This window comes from Alosa sapidissima, chromosome 9 (assembly GCF_018492685.1).
Source record: "Alosa sapidissima isolate fAloSap1 chromosome 9, fAloSap1.pri, whole genome shotgun sequence".
Classification (NCBI taxonomy): Eukaryota; Metazoa; Chordata; class Actinopteri; order Clupeiformes; family Clupeidae; genus Alosa; species Alosa sapidissima.
This window is the reverse complement of record NC_055965.1, coordinates 26,209,102-26,236,250: the sequence shown is the minus strand read 5'-3', so window position 1 is coordinate 26,236,250 and position 27,149 is coordinate 26,209,102. Positions and strand designations below refer to the sequence as shown.

General features: G+C 43.0%; 1 protein-coding gene and 2 long non-coding RNA genes across 3 annotated transcripts; 1 reads left to right on the top strand and 2 right to left on the bottom strand.

Annotated features, from left to right (window-relative positions):
* Window positions 1-744: 744 nt before the first annotated feature.
* Window positions 745-26,151, bottom strand: LOC121719445 (B-cell receptor CD22-like). Its single transcript, XM_042105086.1, has 11 exons — window positions 25,988-26,151; window positions 17,158-17,224; window positions 12,910-13,239; window positions 12,498-12,767; window positions 12,040-12,309; window positions 11,607-11,876; window positions 11,116-11,379; window positions 1,904-1,988; window positions 1,753-1,786; window positions 1,492-1,670; window positions 745-1,198 (listed from the first exon to the last, which is right to left on the bottom strand). Exons 1-11 carry the CDS (start codon window positions 26,063-26,065, stop codon window positions 1,093-1,095), a joined length of 1,953 nt encoding a protein of 650 aa, XP_041961020.1. The 5' UTR covers window positions 26,066-26,151; the 3' UTR covers window positions 745-1,092.
* LOC121719747 lies at window positions 4,478-7,685 on the bottom strand. The gene is made up of 3 exons (XR_006034362.1): window positions 7,669-7,685; window positions 7,214-7,280; window positions 4,478-4,692 (listed from the first exon to the last, which is right to left on the bottom strand). It is a non-coding gene; the product is annotated as an uncharacterized LOC121719747 (long non-coding RNA).
* On the top strand, window positions 11,754-26,769 carry LOC121719738. Its single transcript, XR_006034353.1, has 3 exons — window positions 11,754-11,817; window positions 25,572-25,573; window positions 26,723-26,769. It is a non-coding gene; the product is annotated as an uncharacterized LOC121719738 (long non-coding RNA).
* Window positions 26,770-27,149: the final 380 nt, after the last annotated feature.

The following is a 27,149-nucleotide window of genomic DNA, read 5'->3' as shown; positions in this document are numbered from 1 at the left end:
AAGTTGGAGGACTATAAAGGGCACGGACTCCCACAGTCAGTAACACCTTCTGCAGGATCTCTGCTCTCTGCATGAGTCACATTGGCTGCACTGTGGCATTTTAGCCACCAGGGGGAGTTCAGATGTAAGAGGTGAACAGTGAACACAGTACAGCTGGCAGACATGGTACGTTATTCTATGGATCATCTCCATCAAGTGGATCATCATGTGTTGATATGATGAGCATCTGCTATGTCGGCCTCCACTTTGGACGAAAATGTCTACTAGGTACCACAAATGTAAACATGCTCATAACCATCTAGAGAGTGCTGACATGACTGTGGCATCAATGGCATGACCATCACCCCAACCTGACTGGAGCTAGAGCTGTGTCATGTGTGGTCCAGATGTTTTAGTTCATGTGACTCTGGCTCTGATACCTACATGTTAACAAGTGTCTTTATTTCCAACATTTCGAATCACATTGATACAAACAAAGAAAACAACCCCAGAGATGTAAGAAAGCAAAACACATTTAATTTGAAATACTACAGCAGATGATTTCATGATACAAGTCTTGATTACACAAGTTATAATGCATCTGCAACAGCAGTTGCCCTTTACATGTCATAAGCTGCAGTTACCACACAGTCGCCTTATTCACCCGGCGGCCAGAACGAGGCTAATAAAGCTCACCGAAAAAGAAGAAGGGTTCACTGGCCTGTTCTTTTTCTTCAGTGAGTTTTTTTTGGCAGTTTGCAAACGGAGTGCATTACCACCACCATCTGCTGGACTGAGGTGTAATGGCAAGTGTACCCTTTAGCCTCGTTCTGGCCGCTGGGTGAATAAGGCTAATACATAAGAAAGTTCAAATGCTAATATGCTAATAGTAACAAACACTTAATAGCATGAAAATGCCAAGTTCACCTTATGCATTCACAAGAGCAGTTAAAAAAGGCAGGCACACTGCAGATAGACTTGTGTGAGAAAACTCCATTAAAATACAAATACAAAATACATTCATGTTCATCAGCCCTTCTGTGTCTCTGTTCAAGTCTACAGTTGAACATGAAAACATTTCATCCCTTCTGTGTGAGTGGAGTCTCTCCTTTGCTAGATGCCTCTGGGCTGAACACCGCTGTAGACCACAGAGTTATCCACTCTTGGCTGCACACTGCTGTAGATGGGAGAGGGCTCCCCTTCTGGCTGAACAGGGGAACTACAAGATAAACACATCAATAAAGTCATAATCATGGATATGACATTACACATATTGTATCAGCTGAGGGTGATACAGCATAAACATAATATAACATAATATAATATAATATAATATAATGTTACATCATAATTTAAAATCAACAAATTTGTAAATACAACTATTACATTTTCTGAACTCTATGTAAGAATTATATTTCTCACAACTCATACCATCAGAGTCAGCAAAACTCTAAATGCTGAAGAGATCACTTGCTTGTTGTAGTGCTCATTGCTGTCAGGTCAGAGACTCACCCCTTTGCAGCTCCTGCCTTCTTGAACTGGACACTGGCGTACAGAACTTCGTCCCCCTGAGCTCCTGCTGTGTGTGTGGAGCCGTGGGGCTGGATGGTGGAGTAGTGACCAGCATCCTCTGCTCCTCCTGCATCCTCAGCAGCTGTGCTCTGGCCGGTGACACTGAAGTAGTGCTGGTCCTGAGGAGACAGATGATGAAGTCAGAGTTAGATGCTGAAGCAGGATGGACTGAACCTGACACTGGAGAATCAGACACTTTACCTGTCCACCTGGTTCCTGACTCCTTTTCATCTGCCTGTGGAATGACACATACAATCATATAAATGAAAAAATACATTATGAATAGTGATAAGATACAAACCTGTAAGAAATGTTTAGTCTGAGTTTGAGTGTCTGAGTCCCATTGACTCACCTCAGCCAGACAAGCACACACAGCAGACCCACCACTCCACACACAGAGACTACAACCACAGCAGTCACTAGTGGACTCTGCTCTCCTGTAAGAGTCAATGGGAATGATGTGAGATGGGGAATCCCAAGTTAAATCATCGCTATAGAGACATGGAGATGCACTGATACCTGATGCACTGATGCCTTCAACTGTGATGGATACAGCAGTAGACACCTGTGATCCAAGTCTGTTCCTGGCCACACAGTAGTACTGTCCTCCATCCTCAGGTCTGATGGCAGTGATGCTGTACTGCTGTCCTGATCCTACTGGAGTGGACTCATTCACCTTAAACCAGGTGTAGCTCTCCACTGGTGGGTTGGCATCACTGCTGCAGGTCAGAGTCACTCTGCTTCCCTCAGTTATGTTCCCAGGAGGGTCAATCACAACCACTGGAGTCCTTGGACCATCTAAGGAGAAAATTATTTGTGGGATTATTGAAAGATGAGAAAATGCAAGTCAGAATGTGTTACCATACAATTGCCAAACCTCCATGCAACCTTTTATGTGTTACTATTTTCCCAAACGGCATATAGAATAACAACTTTAAACTCACATAAAACATGTATTTCTGTATTAGGAGATGCATTGGAACCATAGGTGTTAGTGGCCTGACAGCTGTAGTTTCCACTGTCCTCAGAATGGACATTACTGAAGTTTAACATCTTCTGTCTGTAGCTCAGCTGTGCACGTCCCTTGTACCAGCTGTATGTGTGTGGTGGTGGGTTGGCATCACTGCTGCAGGTCAGAGTCACTCTGCCTCCCTCAGCTATCTGTCCAGGATTATCAATCACAACCTTTGTGTTCCTTGGAGGGTCTAAATATTAAACAATATCAAAACATAAATAAATAAAATATGGTAATTAGGTAGTTTGTGAAGACGTATGTAAATAGGTGAAACAATTTGCTTATCAAGTCAAATGGATTATTACACATGCACAAACTTAGTGCATTGTCCAAATAAATCTACTCATAAAATATTTGCACTTATTGATAAATGAAACATTAAGTATATAATGGCTCAGGCCACAAAAAAGTGCAGGTACACAGCAGCTGTTTACTGATGATATATAAAATACAAATAGCTAAAGAAGGTATACTCACAGAAAACTTTGGAGGATAAATAACAATTTACTATAAAGTCACATTATGGTTCACATGACTGACTGGTAAGAAGTTCAGAAAGGAACACTCACAGAAAACCTTCAGGTTAATAAGAGTTGAGTTCTTATAGCCACAGGCATATCTTATGTGACAGTAATATTGTCCACTGTGTATTGGCTTGATGTTACACATGGTATAAGTGTATGAAGATTGTTGCTGCAGGGCTACATGGCTACCAGTCTTGTACCAGCTGCATTTCTGCACTGGTAGATCAGATCTGCTGCTGCAGGTCTGAGTGACGTTTGTTCCTTCCACTATGTCACCAGAAGGACTGATGGACATGAATGGAGTCTGAGGGGCATCTGTGGAGATATTTGACACAATCATGACAAGACTGTTTCCTTACTCCTGAAGGCTATACACATGCACACAATCGTCCACAAACATGCTCACATATTATAACATCGAGCACACATGCATGTAAATACACACACACACACACACACACACACACTCACCCACACACACACACACACACAGATGACCAGTATTTACACACACACCTACAACAGAGAACACACGTCATGGAGACATGGTTAGTACTACAAAAGGACCCAAGAGGACAGGAGTAGCCTGTGTAAGTACTTCTAAAGGGCAGAACTATTGTGGAATCATGGGCACAGTACACTAATATAATGTTGCTTGTGGATGAATTCATGCGTGTGTACTGTATAGAAGGTTGTGTGAATGTTGGCTTGCCCTCTTTCTGAATCTTACACAAAATGGAAAACAACCACATGATGACTGCGGACACTGATACACCCACAGGCAAACACAACAAGCCAAACACCCACACAAATACACAATAACAACATACTGCATTTTATAGCATTTCCATGGCACCCAAAGTGCTTCGCAGTGAAGGAAGAACCTCACTAACCACCACTGATGTGTAGCATCAACCTGGTGATGTGTGACAGCCATTATTAGGATGAATTGAATGAGCCAGGTAACCCTATTATTGCATAAATGCCATGGGACCTTTAATGACCACAGTGAGACAGGAACTAGATATAATGTATCATCCGAAGGACGACATCCCCTGCTGTACATTGTCCCCGTCACTACAATAGGGCAGGGTGATTTTGCTCAGAGGGAAGACTGCCACCTAATAGCGACCACCAACAACACTTTTAGCAACACACACACACACACACTCTCTCTCTCACACACACACACACACATAAAGACACACATAAACGTAATATGATGAACCAGTAAACAAGCATAATGATGTTATCTCCCTTTACCTCTGACATACAGCTGGACCCCTGGTGTTCCAGTCCGCTTTCCACGTCCATTATCTGTTGTAATCCTGCAGATAAACGGACCAGTATCTGATGTAGTTAATGAGTTTACACGTAACTGGCATCTCCCAGCTCTGCTGCAATTAACATGGATCCTGGATTTATAGTTTACGTCATAACGGAGATCAGGATAATCCCCATAGTATTTGTTTGTCCAGTAAGCTTGCTTAATACTCAGCCCACTGGGGTAGGTGTAAGAGCAGGACATGTCCACTGAATCCCCCACAAAAGCACAGATACTCTCAGGTTGGTAAGAGACACTCCACTGCTGACCACACACCCCTACAACAGAGAACACACATCATGGAGAGATGACCAGTATTACCACACAAACAAACACACACACACACACACACACACACACACACACACACACACACACCTACAACAGAGAACACACACCATGGAGAGATGACCAGTATTACCACACACACAAACACACACACACAATAACACACACACACACACACATACACACATATACACACACACAGAAAGTGGAGAAAGTACCCGTATTACCTCTCTCACACACACACACACACACACACACACACACACACACACACACACACACAAGGGCGCGGGAAGGGGGGTGCTGAGGGTGCTGTAGCACCCCCTGCTGGCAGGAGATAGATTTTTTAAAATTATTATACATATTTTTAAATAATTACTAATTCCCTGTCTGACATTATTTATATTTTTGTATGTGAAATGATGAGCCAAATAGCAAAAAAGGGTTATGGATAGGTTCGAATATAGGCAACTAAAAATTAACAGTTATAGAGATCAACGTGAACGTGAGTCAGTTACTGTAAGAACCGTAGCGTGGTTTCAGCTATGTGATAGCGATCAAGTGTGTAGGCCTACGGTTGACATAGGCCTACATATTCTATGCGATTTACACTTTCAAAAAAAGCATGGATAAGCTGAAAGAAACTTTAATTGTGTTTTACAGTTTTGCAAAATTAATAAATGTATAGCTAGTGAAATCATTTCACTATCCTAGTCGCTAAGATAGAAATTATTAGGACACCTACTTGCTGTGGAGACGACACACTTTAGGCTATTCAGAAATTATTTGCGAGATCATTGCAGCCTGATTATTAGCCTATGTAAAGCCTAACATCTCTGGTGTGGTTTTGACGATCAGAAAAGTAATTTTCCTTAGCTATACTGAAATAGGCTAATGATGTCGAGTGCGCTCCTGTGGGGTTAGGGTGGGCGCAGTGGACTCGGAGTGCTGTCGCGGAACATTGGAATTTGTGGCTGCCCAGGACTTTTCTAAAACTTCTCGCTATCACCCGCACACCGCACTAAAATGACGTATTTAGCAGTCAAAATCCGAAAAATGTCCGGGGGGTGGGGGGGTGGGGGGGGAATCGTCAGACATCCATTATTTTTGTTATTCAGCACCCCTGGTCAAAAATATTTTCCCGCGCGCCTGCACACACACACACACACAGAGACACACACACACAGAGACACACACACACACACAGAGACACACACACACACACAGACACATACACACAAACACATACCTAGACACACACACACACACACACACACACACACACACACACACACATACCTACAACAGAGAACACACATCATGGAGTGCTGACCAGTATTACAACAGCACCCAAGAGGACAGGAGTAGGCTGATGTTATTTCAGTTATCCTATTAGCTGGTTTGATGCTCATTGAGCTCAATGCAAATCAAACCAGCTAATAGGCTAACTGAAATTAAACTATGCCAATCTGAAGGTATAGTGAAGGGTATGTGATAAATTTTACGATTGTTTACACACTAAAATAAAAAGTTCCACACAATTTGCAAAATTCTACTCCAAGGAGCAAAACACCTCCTCACCTTTGCAGAGCATTACACACAGTGTCTGCTTCACCCTTTTTGCAAAACTTCACACACAGTGATTTGTAAAACTCTACACACATTTTCACACCTTAGACACAGATAAGGATTGTAAGGTTACTTCCTTGTCATTACAAAGCCCTGGATTGCCAATGACCACACTAATGAACAAATTGGATAACCACAACCACCAGTTGTGGAAGCACACATGTGCTAATTTGAAAACGCAGCACTCAGGTGTGCTATAAAAGGCAGCAGGTGAGTTCACCTGTCTTCAACAAAAATGGAAGGAGCTAGAAGAAGAATGAGAATGAGAGGGGGAGCTCAAAGAGGAGATGAAGGAGGTAGAGGAAGAGGAGAAGGAGGTAGAGGAAGAGGCAGACAGAGAGATGATGAATAGTTACAGTATTCTTGTTGCTTAGTTTTTCTTCAGTCAAAGTGTATGTACTTCATGTAGTAATTTGTATTTGTTTCATTGATTTCATTGTTGGTCTGCCTCTATTGGAATTTAACATAGGGGTGCCAATATTTATGACCTCTGTATTTTAAGGAAGAACATTTATGTATTTATGATACATTATTCATTCACAAAGAAAATTTGTGTCCTTAAAGGTTGGATATGTCATCATTTTTCTCACTTAAGGCATTAAGATCAATTTCCAAAAGATTTTATATTCCTCTTTTTAGTCAACTTTAGCAGAGGTGCCAACAATTCTGGGGACAACTGTATGTCAATGAAATAGTCAGCCTGAGTAGGTAGTATAGACAACCCCATGGAAATGTAAAAAAACAACAACTAAATTTCACACCACAACACTGGCAACTATATAATCAAAATAATCAAAAGACACCAGATAGCATGCTAGCTAGCTTTCACATGAGCCAACATTGACATAAACAGGAAAGTCAAATATTAAGTGTTTAACATACCTTGAGTTGTGATCAGGACCATCACAGAATAAGAGGTCACACAGCTCATTACCATCAACAGCAAACCCTGAAGGTTTCAATGACAACATTAGAACTACAGGCTTTGTAGAAACTGACACTAAAACAACACAGAACATCAGTGTGGTGCAGAGCCATCTGTTAGCATGTTTCTTAGCATGTTATTTCAACTGAATTAATTTGATTGTACATTAACTTCATTTAATTTGTGTTATCAGCGATGAAAAGGTGACACTACTCATTACTTGTATTATTATTGTTGAAAAGACTACAAGCAGAGATGGTGATGTTTTCAACTTCACTCGTAAACACTGTTGAGTGTCACCAGGTAAAAATGAAAAAGACTTAAGGAAACCTAACCTTCCAAATAACACAAACTTATATCCATATGGTTCACATGTCCTCAGTAGCCATAACAGGTTTAGTCTGTCTCTTACCATGACTCGCCTCTGCTACCGGTCAGTCACTCAGTCACGTCCAGATCACAAATCCAGACCAGAAGAGACAGCCAGGGCTCTTGTTGAGAGTGTGGTCAACTCTGCAAAAATTACTGACGTCACTGATGCACAATGTCCTAGTGCATCAGTGAGTTGCTCTTTGATAATGATTTTACGTGCACGCACCCTTATATTATATTTGATTTCGTATTCATAATCTGTCTGTTCTTCATAGTTATTTTTATTTGATTTTATATTGTAATCTTTTTTTCATTTTAGATACCCCTTCTCCATGCTTGTACATCTGCCTCCAGGCAGCTACGATGCCCCTCAGCTTCCTGTGTGGTTAAGAGTCTTCACACCACAACGAGGTCAGGCAAACATCCTTTATTGTAGCACATCCGTTTAGCATTTTAGCCACTCCAGTGAACTCTATATTAATGTGTGTGTGTGTGTGTGTGTGTGTGTCTCTCTCTCTGTGTGTGTGTGTGTGTGTGTGTGTGTCATTATTGTGGACAGATAGAGGAGAAAAAAGACATATTGAGAGTGAGATAAAGGCTTCTGTCTCCAAACTATGAGACACACTCCTCTGTTGCTAGAAGTGCTCTTTGACTTTGGGCTGCCGTGCTGGACGATCTCTCCTTCTCTGCATGAGTGCCACTGGTTGCAGTGTAACAGTGTGGCCAACAGGGGGAGCCTTTAAGTTGGAGGGCTATAAAGGGCACGGACTCCCACAGTCAGTAACATCTTCTGCAGGATCTCTGCTCTCTGCATGAGTGTCACATTGGCTGCACTGTGGCATTTTGGCCACCGGGGGGAGTTCAGATGTCAGAGGTGAACACAGCACAGCTGGCAGACATGGTGCATTATTCTATGGATCATCTCCATCAAGTGGATCATCACGTGTGTTGATATGATGAGCGTCTGCTATGTCGGCCTTCCATCAACACGAAGAGTCCTTTCTTCTTCTTCTTCCTCACTGGAGGAATGATTTGCACAGGACTTTGGTCAACTGGTGTTGTTTTTAACCGTTGTTGTTTTTAGGGATTTAAAAAAATAATAATAATAAACCTGATTTGACATGGCAAACATCTATCCAATATCATCAGGACTTTCTTATGTGGGGAAAGTTTAAACTGTTATTTGCACCATCATAGACACTTTTTCTTTGGAATGTTTAAATCAATTTAAACACACAAGCATATGAAGTATATTCTTCCTGAAGTAATACACTATTATTTATGAAATCAGGGTTAACAATGAATGAACAAATGTATAAAAAACCAAGTGTATTTAACAATCTATTGGTTCTTAAAGGAACGGTCTTAAAAAAATGATACTTGTATGAAAAATGTGATCATTTGAAGAGAGTATGCAAAAAGCTTATTAAGCTAAAGTACATTATAAAAACATTATTTAAAAGAAACACTAAACTACTATATCTGCTCAGTGCAAGCCCATGTAAGCCCATGTAAGAATCAAAAGCAGATTATATACAGAAACATAACACGATTTGTATGAACCCTTCTACAGATAGCTTATGTAAATATCAGCAAAAAAGAATAACACTGGACACAAAGTACACAGGAATGGGAAGTGGACAGGCCACTGGTCCTAAATATCTTAAAGTCACACCTCTCAGACATTGCATTTTAGATAGTCAAAATAGGGTAACTTATGTTATCAGAATTGGATTTTAGGTAGTATTTGTGTTTAGGGTTTGGTAAACTGCATCAGGTTGGGTGGCGTTGGGGTTCAGGCTCTGGTAAACTGCATCAGGTTGGGTGGTGTTGGGGTTCAAGGTCTGGTAAACTGCATCAGGTTGGGTGGTGTTGGGGTTCAGGCTCTGGTAAACTGCATCAGGTTGGGTGGTGTTGGGGTTCAGGCTCTGGTAAACTGCATCAGGTTGGGTGGTGTTGGGGTTCAGGCTCTGGTAAACTGCATCAGGTTGGGTGGTGTTGGGGTTCAGGCTCTGGTAAACTGCATCAGGTTGGGTGGTGTTGGGGTTCAGGCTATGGTAAACAGCATCAGGTTGGGTGCCATCAGATGGTCCACCATGGGCAACATTACCATAATCCCGGGTATTCTAAAGATAAATAAATCAGTTGCATGTACATAACCAATTACTTGGTTACTTGGTTACTTATGATATAAATAATCCATTCATGAATGTTGCACAAGTAAACATTCCCGATATTGTGTTTCTCACCCGGTCTTCCCTTGTCTGTGTTGCATTTTTCTTGCATATCTTGCTGCAACAAAACAACACAGAAATTGTCCACAGTCTTGATTTATTTTTTCAGACAGTTTTAGATTCTAATTCAGCGATTCTAAACCATTTCAAACTTGTATGTGTTTTCTTTAGTGTTTAGTTTAAATATAATGTAAGTTTCTCTGGACAGTGTACAACTGGGTCAACACTGCTATAATAAATATAATCTTTGGTATTGTATTATATGAACATTATTAGACTGTATTTTAATCACATCCAGTCTTGAATTTCCCCTTGAGGATCCATAAAGTATTTATCTATCTATCTCTATCTACTCACCTCATTAAGAAAACCAAACAGAGGAGTCCCACAGCTCCACAGACAGAGACTGTTATCACAGCAGTGGAGAGAGGGCTCTGCCAACCTGAAGGAATTAATGAGACAAAAATGAAGTGAAGAGAAGTTCTCCTGTTAACTCATTACTGAAGAAAACTGGACATGTACTGATACCTAATTTACTAATCCAGACTATAATGGACACATCAGTAGACTTCTGAGGTCCATATTTATGTATTTATTATTTAAAATAAAATACTGTATTTTTCAGTAGTTTGAAAATACTTTACTAGCGGACTCTGCTCTTCTGTAGGAGTCGATGTGAAACAAATGAGATGAGGAATTACAACTTAGGGCACATTCACACTGAGTCCGTTTAACTGGACCGTACCCGAGTGTGATTACTCCCCCCTAGCCCTGACCCAGCTGGTCTCTTCACATTACATTTTCATTTGCGGACCTGGGTCTGTTTGTGTCATAAACATTAGCTTCTTTTTACCAATATCACTTGGCAACGTCGCAAAAACAGCAGTTTATTTCCTGGTTTTGGAACATATAGCATTCAAACTTCGCCAGAGTTCTAAGTACTGTACCTAGTATCTAGGACCCCAGACCCCCGATTTTAAGCGGACCCTGGTCCGCATCCGGGTTCGGTAGACTGCGTTCACATTAGGAAAAAATCACCGAACCATCGGTCCAAATGAACTCGGGTCCGGACCAAACAGTTGTATGAATGTGCCCTTACACTGCTGTGTGATGAGATGCACTGATACATTCAACTATGACTGACATCACATTTGAGTTATCAGCTCCATATTTATTCACACACACTCACAATGAGAGAGAGAGAGAGAGAGAGAGAGAGAGAGAGAGAGAGAGAGAGAGAGAGATCTCCTTACTTGTAACAGTGATGGACACAGTAGTTGAGTTCTCAGCTCCATATTTGTTCCTGGCCTCACAGTAGTACTGTCCTCCATCCTCAGAGCTGATGTTAGTGATGCTGTACTGCTGTCCTGATCCTACTGCAGTGGACTCATTCACCTTAAACCAGGTGTAGCTCTCCACTGGTGGGTTGGCATCACTGCTGCAGGTCAGAGTCACTGAAGTGCCCTTGACAATCACACCAGACTCAGAAAATAAAACAGTTGTGTTCTGTGGTGCATCTGGAAGAAAGGGCATATAAATATGATATATATACAATGCAAGCACTGGATAATCCGAGATCTGTAACTGTACTTCATTTCAAAGACAACACAGAGACACTGCAGTATGCAGCACATACAAAGTACACAGTATATGCGCTGTAGTGAACTCATCACACAATTGGAACATAGTGCAGATATCAATCGTTCTGTTGCTAATTTTGCTCTTGCTTTAAAGTGATGCTCACATAAAACCTGGACAGACACAGCAGGAGAGTCCTGTTTGCCAATCCTATTGGCTGCCCGACAGAGATACTCTCCACTGTCCTCAGAACTGATCTGGCTGAAGGTGAGTGTGTTGTCCTTTCCTGACTTCAGTTCTACAGCTCCACTCTTCTTGATCCAGGTGTATGTGTGTACTGGTGGGGCAGCTTCACTCATGCAGGTCAGAGTCACTGGGTTTCCCGCAGTGATTTCACCAGATGCAGAAGACTTGACTGTTGTGTTCTTTGGATGATCTGCAACAAAGGATATTGGAAAAATAACATTTGAATAAGTGCATTGAAATTTCCTTTACACAATCATTACATAATTATTCAATTCATATCCTCTTATTTAAAGGCACACATGTGACAGCAATGGCGCCTACTCCCAATTATGTGGATTAACATATTTACTCACATAGGACTTTGACAGACACAGCAGAAGAATTTTGTTGACCAATCCTATTGGCTGCTCGACAGAGATACTCTCCACTGTCCTCAGAACGGATCTTGCTGAAGGTGAGTGTGTTCTCCTTTCCTGACTTCAGTTCTACAGCTCCACTCTTCTTGATCCAGGTGTATGTGTGTACTGGTGGGTCAGCTTCACTCATGCAGGTCAGAGTCACTGGGTTTCCCGCAGTAATGTCTCCAAGTTGGTTAATCACAATGTGGGTGTTTTTTGGAAGATCTATTAATCAAAACCATTAAAAATGTATATGGAAATGGACTTATGTTTCTGTGATTTCAATATTGTGGCATCCACTGTATTTGCTTAATTTGGTACATTTGCAGGGATTTGATAATTAACAATTTGCTGCAAACTCACGTTATTATACGCATGACTGATTGGTAAGAAGTTAAGAAAGGAACACTCACAGGAAACCTCCAGGTTAAAAAGATATGAACCTGTATAGCCACATTCATATCTTATCTGACAGTAATATTGTCCACTGTGTATTGGCTTGATGTTATACATGGTATAAGTGTATGAAGATTGTTGCTGCAGGGCTACATGGCTACCAGTCTTGTACCAGCTGCATTTCTGCACTGGTAGATCAGATCTGCTGCTGCAGGTCAGAGTGACGTTTGTTCCTTCCACTATGTCACCAGAGGGACTGATGGACACGAATGGAGTCTGAGGGGCATCTGTGGAGATATTTGACACAATCATAACAAAACATACTCACACATTATAACATAGAGCACTATGCATGTACACACACACACACACACATTAATATGATGCTGAACCTTTTAACAAGCATAATGAGGTTTTATTTCCCTTTACCTCTGACATCCAGTTGAACACCTGGCTGTCCAATCCACTTTTGACCTTCAGTTTGTGTTGTTATCCTGCAGTAATACAGACCAGTGTCTGATGTAGTTAATGAGTTCATGCGTAACTGGCATCTCCCAACTCTGCTGCAATCAACATGGATCCTGGTGTTATAGTTTCTGTCAGAATGGAGTTTACGGAAATGCACTTTTGTCCAGTAAGCTTGTATATTGTACAGCCCACTGGGGTAGGTGTAAGAGCAGGACATGTCCACTGACTGTCCCTCAAAAGCACAGATGCTCTCAGGCTGGTAAGTGACACTCCACTGCTGACCACACACACCTACAACAGAGAACACACACCATGGAGAGATGACCAGTATTATCACATACACACACAGACACACACACACACGCACACACCTACGACATGAAACACACAATGAAGACTCAGATGGGGCAGACTCAGATGACTCAGATGGGGCAGACTCAGATGACTCAGATGGGGCAGACTCAGATGACTCAGATGGGGCAGACTCAGATGACTCAGATGGGGCAGACTCAGATGACTCAGATGGGGCAGACTCAGATGACTCAGATGGGGCAGACTCAGATGGGGCAGACTCAGATGACTCAGATGGGGCAGACTCAGATGGGGCAGACTCAGATGACTCAGATGGGGCAGACTCAGATGACTCAGATGGGGCAGACTCAGATGACTCAGATGGGGCAGACTCAGATGACTCAGATGGGGCAGACTCAGATGGGGCAGACTCAGATGACTCAGATGGGGCAGACTCAGATGACTCAGATGGGGCAGACTCAGATGGGGCAGACTCAGAGGGCTTGGGCAGGGAACAAGCAGACAAAGACTGGACAGACTCTGGCAGGACGACAGACACGACAGAATCAGACACGACAGACGCAGACATAGGGGCAGGGGAAGGGACAGGAACAAAGACAATGACAGGGCCAGTGACTGGGATGGTGACTGGGACAGGAACAGGGACGGTGACTAGGATGGTGACTGGAATGGTGACTAGGATGGTGACTGGGACAGTAACGGGGATGGTAACTAGGATAGTGACTGGGACAGAGACACAGACAGAGACAGAGACCGGCACGGTGACTGGCACGGCGACAGGGATGGTGAGTGGCACAAAGCCAGGCACAGTGACGGGGACAGAGAGGGGCTCAGGGAGAGGAAGGCGGGGCTCCAGGCGTGGTGTCGGGGGGCGCAGGAGTGGCGGACTTGGCTGCGGTCACAGGAGAAGTTGCCTCTGGGCTGGGCACAAAGTACACAGGAATGGGAAGTGGACAGGCCACTGGTCCTAAATATCTTAAAGTCACACCTCTCAGACATTTTAGATAGTCAAAATAGGATAACTTATGTTATCAGAATTGGATTGGATTGGCGCAGGAGTGGCGGACTTGGCTGCGGTCACAGGAGCGGGCACCTCTGGGCTGGGCGCAGGAGGCATGGTGTCAGATGACGGGTTGGCCGACGCTTGGCACCACGTCTCCTTCGGGAGGGAGGCTTTAGGGCAAGCCTGGTTCCGCAGAACTGGGACTACTGCAAGACCTCTGAGTGCAGAGAGAACTGCACCTGAGCTGAAGATCTGGAATGGGATCAGCTGGATGGAGGCTCACCTGTCGCACCCTAAGGCCCTGGCACTCTGGCCTGAAGCCAGTGGACGTGGGGGCAGGATCTGGCTGGGGGCTAGCAGCCTCACTTGGTCAACTAGGAGTGCCTGCAGGCTTCTGCTAAAGTTGGTAGTCTGTGCCAGCAACTTGAGTGCCGCTGGAAGTGCCGCCAGCCAAGATTTTGAGGAGAGATTCCTCTCGATCAGAGTCACAGCCGCCAATTTCCTCTCCAACGACATGATGCTATGGAGGACTGCGTTTAGCTTCTCGAAAATGTAGCCGATCTGTTGAGGCTCCTCCCAGGGTGGTTCGGGGTCTGCTGGGTCCATCTTGGTCGGATTGTACTGTCAGGGTTGGCGGATAGGACCCAAGCGCAAGACTCCATCAGGCAGAATTACGGACAAACACAATTTATTTTTAACAGAAACTTAACACACGCACGCACGTAGTTTTGACCATGTCAGCCAGAAATATTGTAATTACAACACCTAATTTTTGCTTTTTAATTTTTTACTATGGTGGCGTTATACATGAAATGAGTGGTTATGGAATGGGTTGACAGGGCCCCTTAAAACCAACATGCAAAAACATATTGGCCAATTTGGTATGAATACATGTCGTGGGCGGGGAGGATGTGTATGTGTTGTGTGGGGACTGATTATGATATGGAGACCAATGTTATATGAACATATAGTGTTATAGGGACTGTTGCAGTTATGGACATTATTGTTATATGGACTGTTGCAGTTATGGACATTTTGGACTCTTAGACGAGCCATGACAGTGTTGCTTGTGTGGTAGGGTGCTTGTGTACTGATTCTTTTCCCTGCCCCGAAGCCTGCGTGGTGCTCTAGACGATTTCCCACACCCGTCAGCCTTGATGGGCAATCATCTGGCTACCGTGCTGGTTGGCTGGTGTGGTGATTGTAGCTCGGATAAGAGGCAAGGAGCGGCGGGACTGTGGAGGTGGAGTAGGGGAGAAGGCGAAGTCCTGCTGCCTGTTGCCTGCTGCCTGCTGACCGCTGCCTGTGCCGACCGCTGCCTGTGCCGACCGCTGCTTGCTGACTGCTGCTTGCTGACTGTGGCTGCCGACGAGGACGTTGAGCCGCTGTGGGCTATCTACGCTAGACGATCGCCACAGTAAAGGGAAGAGCTATTTGTATTCTTTGGTTATTTCATATGTCCATGTAGCTCACGATGGTGTTAGAATTCCAGGCGGGTGCTGCCGGACGACGCGATGGAGCCTGATCCGGAGGAGAGCCGCAGTCGAGTGACAACGCTAACTTGGAGTGCATCAAAAGGGACGGTGATATTCCAACTCTGCATCGTTGTGCGAGTGAGCGTCGCTGACACTGCTGGCTAGAGTGGTCTAATGGCCTGTGTTTTGTCAACAGTTTCAGCCGGGACTCAGTGCTGCTTCTGCTTCCGTGGTTGACGACTCTACTGGCGTGCTGACGTGAACATCGTGCCGCCGTGACGTCACCTTCAAGAACTAGGCTCACTGCCGATCCGATAGCGGACTACATTCCCCAGAGGCCCCGGTGAGACTGATACCAATCCCCTTGGAACTGATTTATTGTTTTTTATTTTCCTTTTGGCCTGGAGGATCCCGGCCAACGGACAATAATTTTCTTCTTATTCATTTTTGTGTTTGTGAATGTTGTGTCTTTTGTGCTGGTGGGCTGCAGTAACTGGGCAGTGGGTGGAGTTGTAGTGGGCAACGGTTAAGGGCCTTTTTTTTAGTGTGTGGGCGTGACGTCACAAATCATTACTGTGTGCTGTGTCCATGGATTGTGAAATTATAATAGGTGGTGATTCGTGCTTATGACTTTTGAAGTGCCTTATGGTTCCGAGATGGGATTGACTACACGTGTGGTTTTGAGTGGCCAACCCTGAACATGTCCGCCCCTATAAGTTTTACCCTCCTGTCTAGAGTGGCGACCCATGTGTTATTACATGATAAATAAATCTGTATTTTTACAAAAAAACGTAATCTCGTGATGTGGTGTGTGTAACTGGGATCTGTTGGTACTTAAGGCTACTGGCCCTTGGCTGGTGACATACACACACACAGGGGAGATTCTCTCTCGTTGTTGAGTAGCAGGCTCGCCTGGCTCCAGCATTGACCAGCACAGACAAACCGCTCACTGATGCTGCTGCAGCAAATCAGTCTATTCATAGACACAGGAAGAGACCACGCAGCGTTATTATTTTAAGCATCTTTGTTAAACTCGGTGTTGAGTATCGCTTGCTATACTGGCTGTCAGACGGAATATTGTTTATTTCTAATATTGTTATGAATTGAATCCTATTTCCGTTTAGATTCACTGTGTCAGTTACACACAACTCTATTAGAGTCTCATTCTGGCAACTGACAAAATGGCTGCTACTGACTAATGATGTCACCAGACACAGTGTTATGTGAGAAAGATGTACAAGTCTTTGGTTTTATATTGTTAGATATCAACATCCCCCTTTAAAGTGCCATACAGCAGATCTGGGCCTCTGCTCACACTCAGCACCCTACACTGCCAACCAAGTCATCAAAAGCTAGCATGCTAACAAGCTTTCAGAGCCAACAATTCCATAAACAGGGAAGAAAAGCACTATGACATACCTTGAGTTGTGATCAGGACCATGAAAGACAGAGAAGTCACACAGCTCATTACCATCAACAGCAAACCCTGAAAGTTTCAGTTTCATAGAAACAGAGTTAATGTCAGTAGCATAGCATGCTAGTTTGGCCTGCCTGACTCTAAAAATGTACAGTGGTGCAGAGTGTGATTCTTAGCAGGTTAGCACAATTTGATTGTATAACCATTGCAAAAAGAACATCTTAATTTGTATTTAGTACAGTAATTACAAGGTAACAATGCTCATTAGGTATTATTGGTGAAATTGTGAGAATTACTACAAGCAGAGGTGATGATGGCTCTCTCCTAAATACTGTTGAGTGTCACCAGGTACAAATGAAAAAGCTTAAGTAAATGTAACCTTTCAAATAACACAAACTTATATTCGTATGGTCTACATGATGTCAGTACTGTTGCCATAACAGATTTAAGCAGTCTCTTACCATGACTCGCCTCTGCTACCGGTCAGTCACTCAGTCACTTAGTCCAGATCACAAATACAGACCAGAAGAGACAGCCAGGGCTCTTGTTGAGAGTGTGGTCAACATAAATTACTGACGTCACTGATTAACAATGTCCTACGAGTTCCTTTCTGATAATGATTTTACTTGCACACGCTATTCATTTCATTTGCGTTTGATTTTCTATTCAAAATTTGTCAAGTAACATTTTCGTCATTATTTTTATTTGATTTGTAATTATTTATTTATTTTCATTTTAGATACCCCTCCTCCACCCCTGTACAAGTGCCTCAAGGCAGCTTTGTACTCCCTCAGCTTCCTGTGTGGTTTAGAGTCTTCATACCACAATAAGGTCGGGCAAACAGCCTTTATTTTAGCACGTCCTTTGGTCATGTGTTATCTATAGTCATTCCACCAAAATCTCTATTAATGTGTGTATGTGTGTGTGTGTGGTATGTGTGTGTGTGTGTGTGTGTGTGTGTGTGTGTGGTACTGTATGTGTGTGTGTCTATGTGTGTCTATGTGTGTGTCTTTCATGTGTGTACAGAATGTGTGTGTGTGTGTGTGTGTGTGTGTGTGTGACAGAGTGAGGTAAAGGCTCCTGACACACTCCTCTGTTGCTAGAGGTGCTCTTTGGCCTTGGGCTGCTGGGCTTTATGTTGGAGGGCTGTAAAGGGCACAGGGTCACACAATCAGTAGCATATTAGGAAGCTAGATACCGCATCTTATGTCAGGAGGTGAACACCTTACCAAAGATTATACATAGGCTGAGCAATATAGTTCATGTCTATGGCAACCGGCCAACAGCAGCAGAAAACAGGCGCACGCCTGATATAGGGTCGATTTTCTATAGACTGGAATGCTCAAAAATTCTAAAAATGTATGGTCAGAAGGGTTTGAGGATCATGAAAACGTGCCCAAAATTTACATTCCTAACTACAGAACCAGCATCTTAGCATACGTGGTGAAATTCTGATCTATGGCCATATAGACCCTTTCAACAAGGTAAACAAAAACAATGCTTGAACGTTCTATTTAGGCCCCAATCTACTTTCTCTGCATTAAGATAACATATGGAATGTTAAAACGGAAGCCTTGTGGGGCCAACTATGATGCTGATAATGGAACTCTCTTGAAAGGGTCTATGGGATGGAACAGTCATATCACTGCCTCTGGTCTGCATAAAGGGGGATTTTTAGCCCCCCTCGTGCGATCCGGGTTCCCAGCAGTGGCTCCTGGTGAAATATCTTGCTCCGCCTCTGTATAATCTTTTACCTTATTCTTACTTGCTGGGGGCAAACACCTTACTGGATATGGGCAACACTTGCCAGCAATCAGAGACCCCTGTCTGATTTCCAATCAGAGACACCTGTTTCTCCATTGGCCTCCAGTGATTGTTGGCCCCACCGTAATATCTATGGTCAGTGGTGAGCTCCAAGAACCACGCAGCAACTGCTCCGCTGAGCTCCTGCAACCCTGCCGAGCCCCAAGACCCACGCAGCAAAAGCTACACCGAGCTCCAGGACCAACGCAACGACCGCTTCACTGAAGTCCCAAGAACCACGCAGCAACAACTTCGTCGAGCTCCAGGACTCATGCAACAGCAGCTACGCTGAGCCCCAAGACCCATGCAATGACTGCTTTGCTCAGCCCCAAGAGCCATGCAGCAACAACTAAGCAGAGATCCAGGACCCATGCAACTTCGGCTCCACCAAGCCTCGAGAACCATGCAGCAACAGCTACGCTGAGCCCCAAGACCCATGCAATGACTGCTTTGCTCAGCCCCAAGAGCCATGCAGCAACAACTAAGCAGAGATCCAGGACCCATGCAACTTCGGCTCCACCAAGCCTCGAGAACCATGCAGCAACAGCTACGCTGAGCTCCAGGACCCATGCAACGTCGGCTCCACCAAGCCCCGAGAACCATGCAACAGCAGCTACGCCGAGCCCCGACCCATGAAACGATGGCTTCGCCGAGCCCCAGAACCATGCAGCAAATACACCGAGCTCCACGACCCATACAGCAGCAGCTACACCGAGGCCCAAGATCCGTGCAATGACTGCTCTGCCGAGCCCAAAGCCCCATGCAGCAACAGCTCCACCGAGCCCCAGGACCCAGGCAACGATGGCTCCACCGAGCCACAGGACTCAGGCAACGATGGCTCCAACTAGCCCCAGGACCCATGCAGAAGCAGCTCCGCTGAGCCCATAGGACCTTTAGGAACAGCTCCGCCAAGGTTCAGGACCCATCTAATGACTGCTCCGCTGAGCCCCAAGACCATGCAGCAACGTCTCTGCTGAACCCCGAGACCCTCGCGGCAGCAGCTCTGCTGAACCCTGACACCCATCGTTCCCACGGTTATGCAATACACGAATGTCCGCCGCTGAGCAAGCGCAACAAAGATCCACTCTTGCGCACTTGCCGCTTGCCCTTCGCTATACTTCGCAAGGGGTTCATGTCACAGCACTCTGATTCACCCTCCATCATGTTTACCGGCCTCTTTTAGGCTGCTGAGATGTAGTGAGTCTACATGCCCCTCGTCTCATTTCATTCCCGATGGCAGATCTTGAGAGTTAGACCAGGACACTATACGTTCACCACCAATCAGACTAAACCGATCAGTTCCGAAAAGGACACTCCTCTGCTTCAGGCATCTCATGACCACGGCCAGCTACCATGCCAAACACGCGCTTAGCTTATTCACTCAGTATAGCAATCATGCCGACGGGCGAACTAGCGAATGTAAGGAAAGTCAAAGCTGTTATTTGAATCATCATAGACACTTTTTCTTAGTAAGTTTCTAATTTATTTAAACACACAAACATATGGACTATATTCTTTGTGAAGTAATACAGTATTTTTTTTAATAAAAAATAAGGGTACACAAATAATGAACAAATGTATAAAAAAGTGTATTTAACAATCTATTGGTTATTAAAGGAACAGCCTTAAAAAGCATTATACTTTTACTGTTGTATGAAAAATATGACCATTTCAAGAGAGTATGCAAAAAGCTTACTAAGCTAAACTACATTATACAAACATTATTTAAAGAAACACCAAACTACCATATCTGCTCAGTGCAAGCCCATGTAAGAATCAACAGCAGATTATATACAGAAACATAACTACAATATCTGCTCAGTGCAAACCCATGTAAGAATCAACAGCAGATTGTATACAGAAACATAACACATTTGTATGCTCTCTTCTACATATAGCTGATAAACAGGGCTGGCGGAAGGTGTGGCCAATCTGGGCAACTGCCCAGGGCACCAAATCACCAGGGCACCAAAGCGTGGCTTATTGCTCGTTTCCCCACAATAAGACAGTCCTATCACGGGGTGATATGAGACAGTGACACCCAAGGTGTGTTCCTAATGTCATGTTTAAATACACATCTAACATGTCTAATACGGCATCATATTCTGTAATAATAATATGTTTATGTTACTACAAAGCCGAATTGTAGGCCTTTTTTTGTGAGGCCCAGTCACAATTGAACACAAAATTGAACAAAAGAACAAAGGAATGGGGGGGGTGCCTACGGTGACCCAGGTTCGAATCTGACCTGCGGTCATTACCCGATCCTACCCCATCTCTCTCTCCCACTTGCTTCCTGTCCCTCTCCATATCATACATATCTTAAATTCATACTGCTAAGACCAGACATTTTAAATGGTCAAAATAGGGTCCCTTATCTTATCAGAATCACATGTTAGGTAGTATTTGAATTGGGTTGGTTCGTGTTGGGGTTTAGACTCTGGTAATTTGCATCTGGTTGGGTGGTGTTGGGGTTCAGGCTCTGGTAAACTGCATCAGGTTGGATGGTGTTGGGGTTTAGATCAATACATTTCCTACCATGCAAAAAAAGTTATTAAAAACCACAAACAAGTCGTTAATTAAGTCAGTCAATTAGGGTATTCCAAACTTTTGACGGACATAGGCATGGCATGGATGGATTATGATCCTCTGGCCAGAGATGCCCCTCCCCCTCCAGATAGAGGTATCCTGAGGTATTCTCCCACGTAAGATTTTTTATTTTTAGAGAAGGGTGGAGAAGAAGCAACTTCACACAGAGGCTTGGGCTTCAGGGCGCCCTGAGCTCTTGGGCCCAGTAAGCCCATTCAGTAATCCATCCCTGGACCTGTGTATGACTCCATTTGTCTTCAAAATGTATATGTTAAAAGAAATGACAAACTAGACAAACTTTTTTTTAACTAAGGCTTAGACTCATAGGTTTGGACCTATAACCTAATAAGATTTTAATTTAGATTTTATTATGCTGGCGGCTAATCACACAATTTTAATGTAGTTTGAAAGGGACAGGATTCAGGAATAGGCTACTAAGACAGGCCCCTCTTTTGTCTGACTCACGTTACCCCCTGCATTAGGCTATAGACTGGCTTCTGACAGAAATTACGTTTTGTGCCAACATGTAGAAACACTAGGCCTACTACAGCCTTTAATTGGTGAATGGAGGTGCAAATTCCTTTCTTTGGTTATTGTCCGCGATTCACATTAACTGTAGGCTATAACCGCCAGTGCATTGTAAACGTTTTTTCCAACTTGTGTGCCGTCGCCACATTTGATTCCTACGTTTTGCCTGCATGGATGCGCGATTGACTGCACATCTAAATAATATGCAAGATGCAACAACCATTTCTAAGAGGCCTATAAACAGTAATTTCTGGCATTACTACTAGCATATGAATGCATTATTTATGTTGAAAGACATGTGAAAGAAATGAATGTCACAGACTTGCATAAATTCATCATTTAAAATAAAACGTTTCACTTTCGCTATCATTGCGAGAATAGGTTACAATGTGGAACATGTTTTTAAGTTCCCTGTGAGTCTGCGTGTTGGTTTCCTTTAGGCCTAGTCTAGCACTTTTTTCTTTCTTTATTTTTTCGTATATTGTGGGGGACATTTTGGTCATATATGAATATTGGGGGGGGACACGTCCCTATACCAGCACTATAAATAAGCCACAGGTAATGTACAATGGGTACAATAGAGGGAGCAGGAAGAGTGAGAAAAGTAAGAATTAGAGGAGGCTGAAGAATAGGTCGTGGAGGTGAAGAAGTAGGAGGAAGAAGATGAGGAAGAGGATGCGGAGGTGAAGAAGTGAGAGAGAGGATGACAAGGACAAGGAGGTGAAGTTAGAGGAAGAGGACAAGGAGGAGCAAGAGGAGGATGAGGAGGGGGAACAGGAAGGGTAAGAAGATAAATAAATAGCCCTTTTACAGGCAAAAAAATATATTGTCATGTCAGGCCTGGATACGGCATTCCAGAATATATTTTCCCCGGTGCCTTGGACTAGGACATTGCATGTGATGTAGACGACATTTTGAGAGACGACCCGATGTAGACTGATTTGTTTTGTCTAAGTGAAATTGCTATTTTGTGTTTTGACTTGGAAAAACACACTTGTGTTTGTTTTGATGTGTGTAAATAAACACTACATGTAATACTTAAAGTTTGGATCCCTGTATGTTTACAGAACTATGACAAAAGTATGACCTCAAACTGACATAGTCTAACTTGTGCACAGAGAAAGCAAAAGCCAGATGTGTTTTTTATTCATACCATCAGTGTGTAGTTGGCACATTGTGTGCTTACTATTGTGATGGCTTGTGTTTACTGTTTGATACGAAAACACCATTTTTAGGTGTTTTCGTTAAGGTGTGAAGAGTTAAGCAAGGTGTGTTAGCTTTTGCAAGAGAACTACAATGTTTTGCTGATTGGGTGAAAGGTTTTCCAATTTGTGTGTAGAGTTTTGCCAAAAAAGCCATAGTCCTAATCAATATTTTAAGATGACAAAATTGTTCCCACCAATATTTTAGCGAACTTATTTGTGCTACTGATCATTCCGACAGCCAGCACAACAGTACAAGAAACGTCGTCATATGATTTGCTGAAAAACAGAGGTGGAGAGGGAAGGGTTATCTGACATGCACGCTACAGTAGGTGTCAAAGAGTGTCAAAGCACAGGCTACTGTACTTGTTTGCACCGGCAGTCAAGCGAGCGGGTGTGTCAACGACAACGGTAAGTTAGGGCTGTCTGCCAATACATAGCCTATCCCATAAAAAGGCCAGAGTAAAACATTGTGATATTCCTTTTGCCCCTCGGCATGTACATGTTTGCCCCTTTTGTGGTTTGTAGATCAGCTATGCCACCCAAAAATATGAAGCTTTTTCATTGCAGTCTAGGCAAAATAATTAGCCATACAAACTGGCAACTGGTGACCAGGCTTTCAAATGCGGATTTTACTGTGTAAAATAGCATTAGCTGTTAGGATATTACCCAGGATATTGTCACAGCTAACCTAGCTTCTGTAATCTTTCAACCAAAGTTAGGAGTAATGTTGAATAAGGGTGTGCTGCACGGACAGTCACATAGGCCAGGGGTTCCCAAACTTTTCCACGACAAGGCCCCCCAAATACCACTAGGTTCTGGCCAAGGACCCCCTTGATGTTTTATTAATTAAACCCATCGACAATACTACGGCAAATGTAAAAATACATTAAGCTAATCTAATAATTATTTTAGCCACAACCACATTGCAATGGAGCATACAGTGTGTAAAAATTTTATTTGGGGCTTTCTGCTATATGAGAGCCACCACTCTACAATTTTTCCCAGTCATTATCATGGGACATATGTTCAGATATGCGTCACATTATTATAATGGCATTGTATAACAACCCTCATAGTGTATTTTAAATGTTTCAAATGTATTTATTTCTTGCTTTTATTTTTCCCTCCAACTTGCTGGGGCCCCCCTGGCACTCCCTCGCGGCCCACACTTTGAAAACCACTGACATAGGCTATAAGTCACCATCACTGACTGTTGGGCTACCAATCTTGCAGTTGCAATAAACAATGGATCCGAGACATTTTCCTGTTCCTATATTCTGTTTATGTAGGCTAATGTATTTGTGAATGTAGCCTTCACAATGCAAAGAAATAAAAGATAAACTGGTGCATTTCCATACTCATAGAAATGAACATTGCGAAACACTTATCTGTTCTATGATCTCATCCCAGAAAGATTTGACTGTTTTTTGAACATTTATTTTATCTAATGACAAAGCAAACATGATGATTTGAATCCACATATCCTTGCACTTGCGAAACTATTTTTCAGCATTCACGTTCCTCTTAAAGTGACAGGCAATTAGATTTACACACCAAATGTGATGATATAGACAAGTGTAGCCTAATAATTTAAATATCAATGTGATGTAATCAAATTACTAAATATGTTTAGCTATTAGTAATCATGCAGATCATAAAATACTATAAATAATTATCAATATACATGTATAGTTTATATGAATTCCAAAATATGAAAAAGAAACCTATGACAACCATCACTTTCTATGTGTGTGTGTGGAAGGTCAATCAAATTCTATGATTGCCACTGATGTCAATGATCTCACAAATCACACAAACCAAATCAAATTTAAAAAATTTGCAATAGTATCGAAATCCCCACCAAAGCTGAGACCAAACCTACGCCCTTGCCAGTAAGTGACAGCAAATTTCGTTTAGGCAAGAGCACTTATTCGTTTTGAGCACTTATCGGGCATCAATTTCGGGCAAACATATTTGCTAAACATATCATTTTAATGCAGTTTGGTAGGGACAGAACAAGCAGCGCAGCAACATTATCTACCTGCTATTACTTCACTGCTTGACACTATCCTACATGGAGACATATCACATGCTATCAATAAAGAAAACATTTCAGCAATTATGTTTTGTGCAAATGTGTTAGCAGGCTACAATAAATTGACAACAGACAACAGCCTAATTTCGAGGTAAAAGACACAAAATAATGACAGATCTGTAAGATCAAATTCAAAAACGTTTGAAGTCTACCTAAACGTATGTCTTGACGCTGACGTTTGTAAGATCAAAATAAGACGTTCTAAAAATTTAACACGATATAATAAAGCTGTTCTTTCAGGCGTTTTGTGCAATGATCAGACCAGCACAAATTAACTAGGCTACTCAGAGTAATTGTCGAGGAGGCCCACAGTTTGAGAAAAGCTGCAGATCATAGCCAGAGAAAGCATAGTGCTCTGAGAACAGAAAGCAGTTGCGTCAAGTGCCAAGGGCCTTTATACGCATAAACAAGTGGCTTTCAACGTCTTTGACTCCCTGCATTTCTACATTTTCGTGACAAAAAATGGGGGGGGGGGGGGTAGAATCGTGTTTCAGCAAAAGTGTGCATGTTATAGTGCCCATAACCCCCACGCTTGCAACGACCCTGCCCTCTACAGAGAGAGAGAGAGAGAGAGAGAGAGAGAGAGAGATACCTGTAGAAAGAGAGAGATACCTGTAACTGTGATGGACACAGCAGATGAGTTCCCAGCTCCATATTTGTTCCTGGCCTCACAGTAGTACTGTCCTCCATCCTCAGATCTGATGTTAGTGATGCTGTACTGCTGTCCTGATCCTACTGGAGTGGACTCATTCACCTTAAACCAGGTGTAGTTCTCCACTGGTGGGTTGGCAACACTGCTGCAGGTCAGTCACTGAACTGCCCTTGACAATCACAACAGACTCAGAAAATAAAACTGTTGTGTTCTTTGGTTCATCTGTAATGAAGGACATAGAAACCTGTCATGCAAGCACTGGATAATCTGAGAGATGTACATGTATTTATGTAAAAGCACACATAGATAAACTGCAGTTTACAGTACAGTACACTCACTATAGTAACCTCATCACAGAAAAGGACTTATTGTGACAGTTATCAATCATTGTGTTGCTAATTATAACGGTGATTTACAGTGATAAACATACATTTCTTTCTGATTGTTCCTAATGTTTACTGTTTATTTACAGAGATACTCACATAAAACCTGGACAGACACAGCAGAAGAGTTCTGTTGACCAATCCTATTGGCTGCCCGACAGAGATACTCTCCACTGTCCTCAGAACTGATCTGGCTGAAGGTGAGTGTGTTCTCCTTTCCTGACTTCAGTTCTACAGCTCCACTCTTCTTGATCCAGGTGTATGTGTGTACTGGTGGGTCAGCTTCACTCATGCAGATCAGAGTCACTCTAGTTCCCTCAGTTATTTCACCAGATGGAGCAGACACAACTCTTGTGTTCTTTGGACGATCTGCATAAAAATGGCAAACCTTTATAGTCCAGTTATGTCCCAGGTAATTTAATGCCTAACATTATTTACTCATTTGTCCATTTGTTGTAGTAAGAGAGGAACAAAAATTGGAACTTTTTTGATTAGTCTTGGCTGGTGATTGGTCGCTGTGGGAAATCCAACATTTCCTGCCTTACAGGGTGCTAAATTCTTCTAAACTCAAGTGCTTTTATTTGGCGTATTATGAAAGGTGACAAGAAAGAACCCAGGCTATTGAGCTACTGAAATACTATCAGGCATAATGGGATAGTATTTCATTCTCAAAAGTCCAGCAATTGGTCTCTTCAGTTCCCCAAACTGTTACAGATTACTGGATATTAAACAAGCTAAA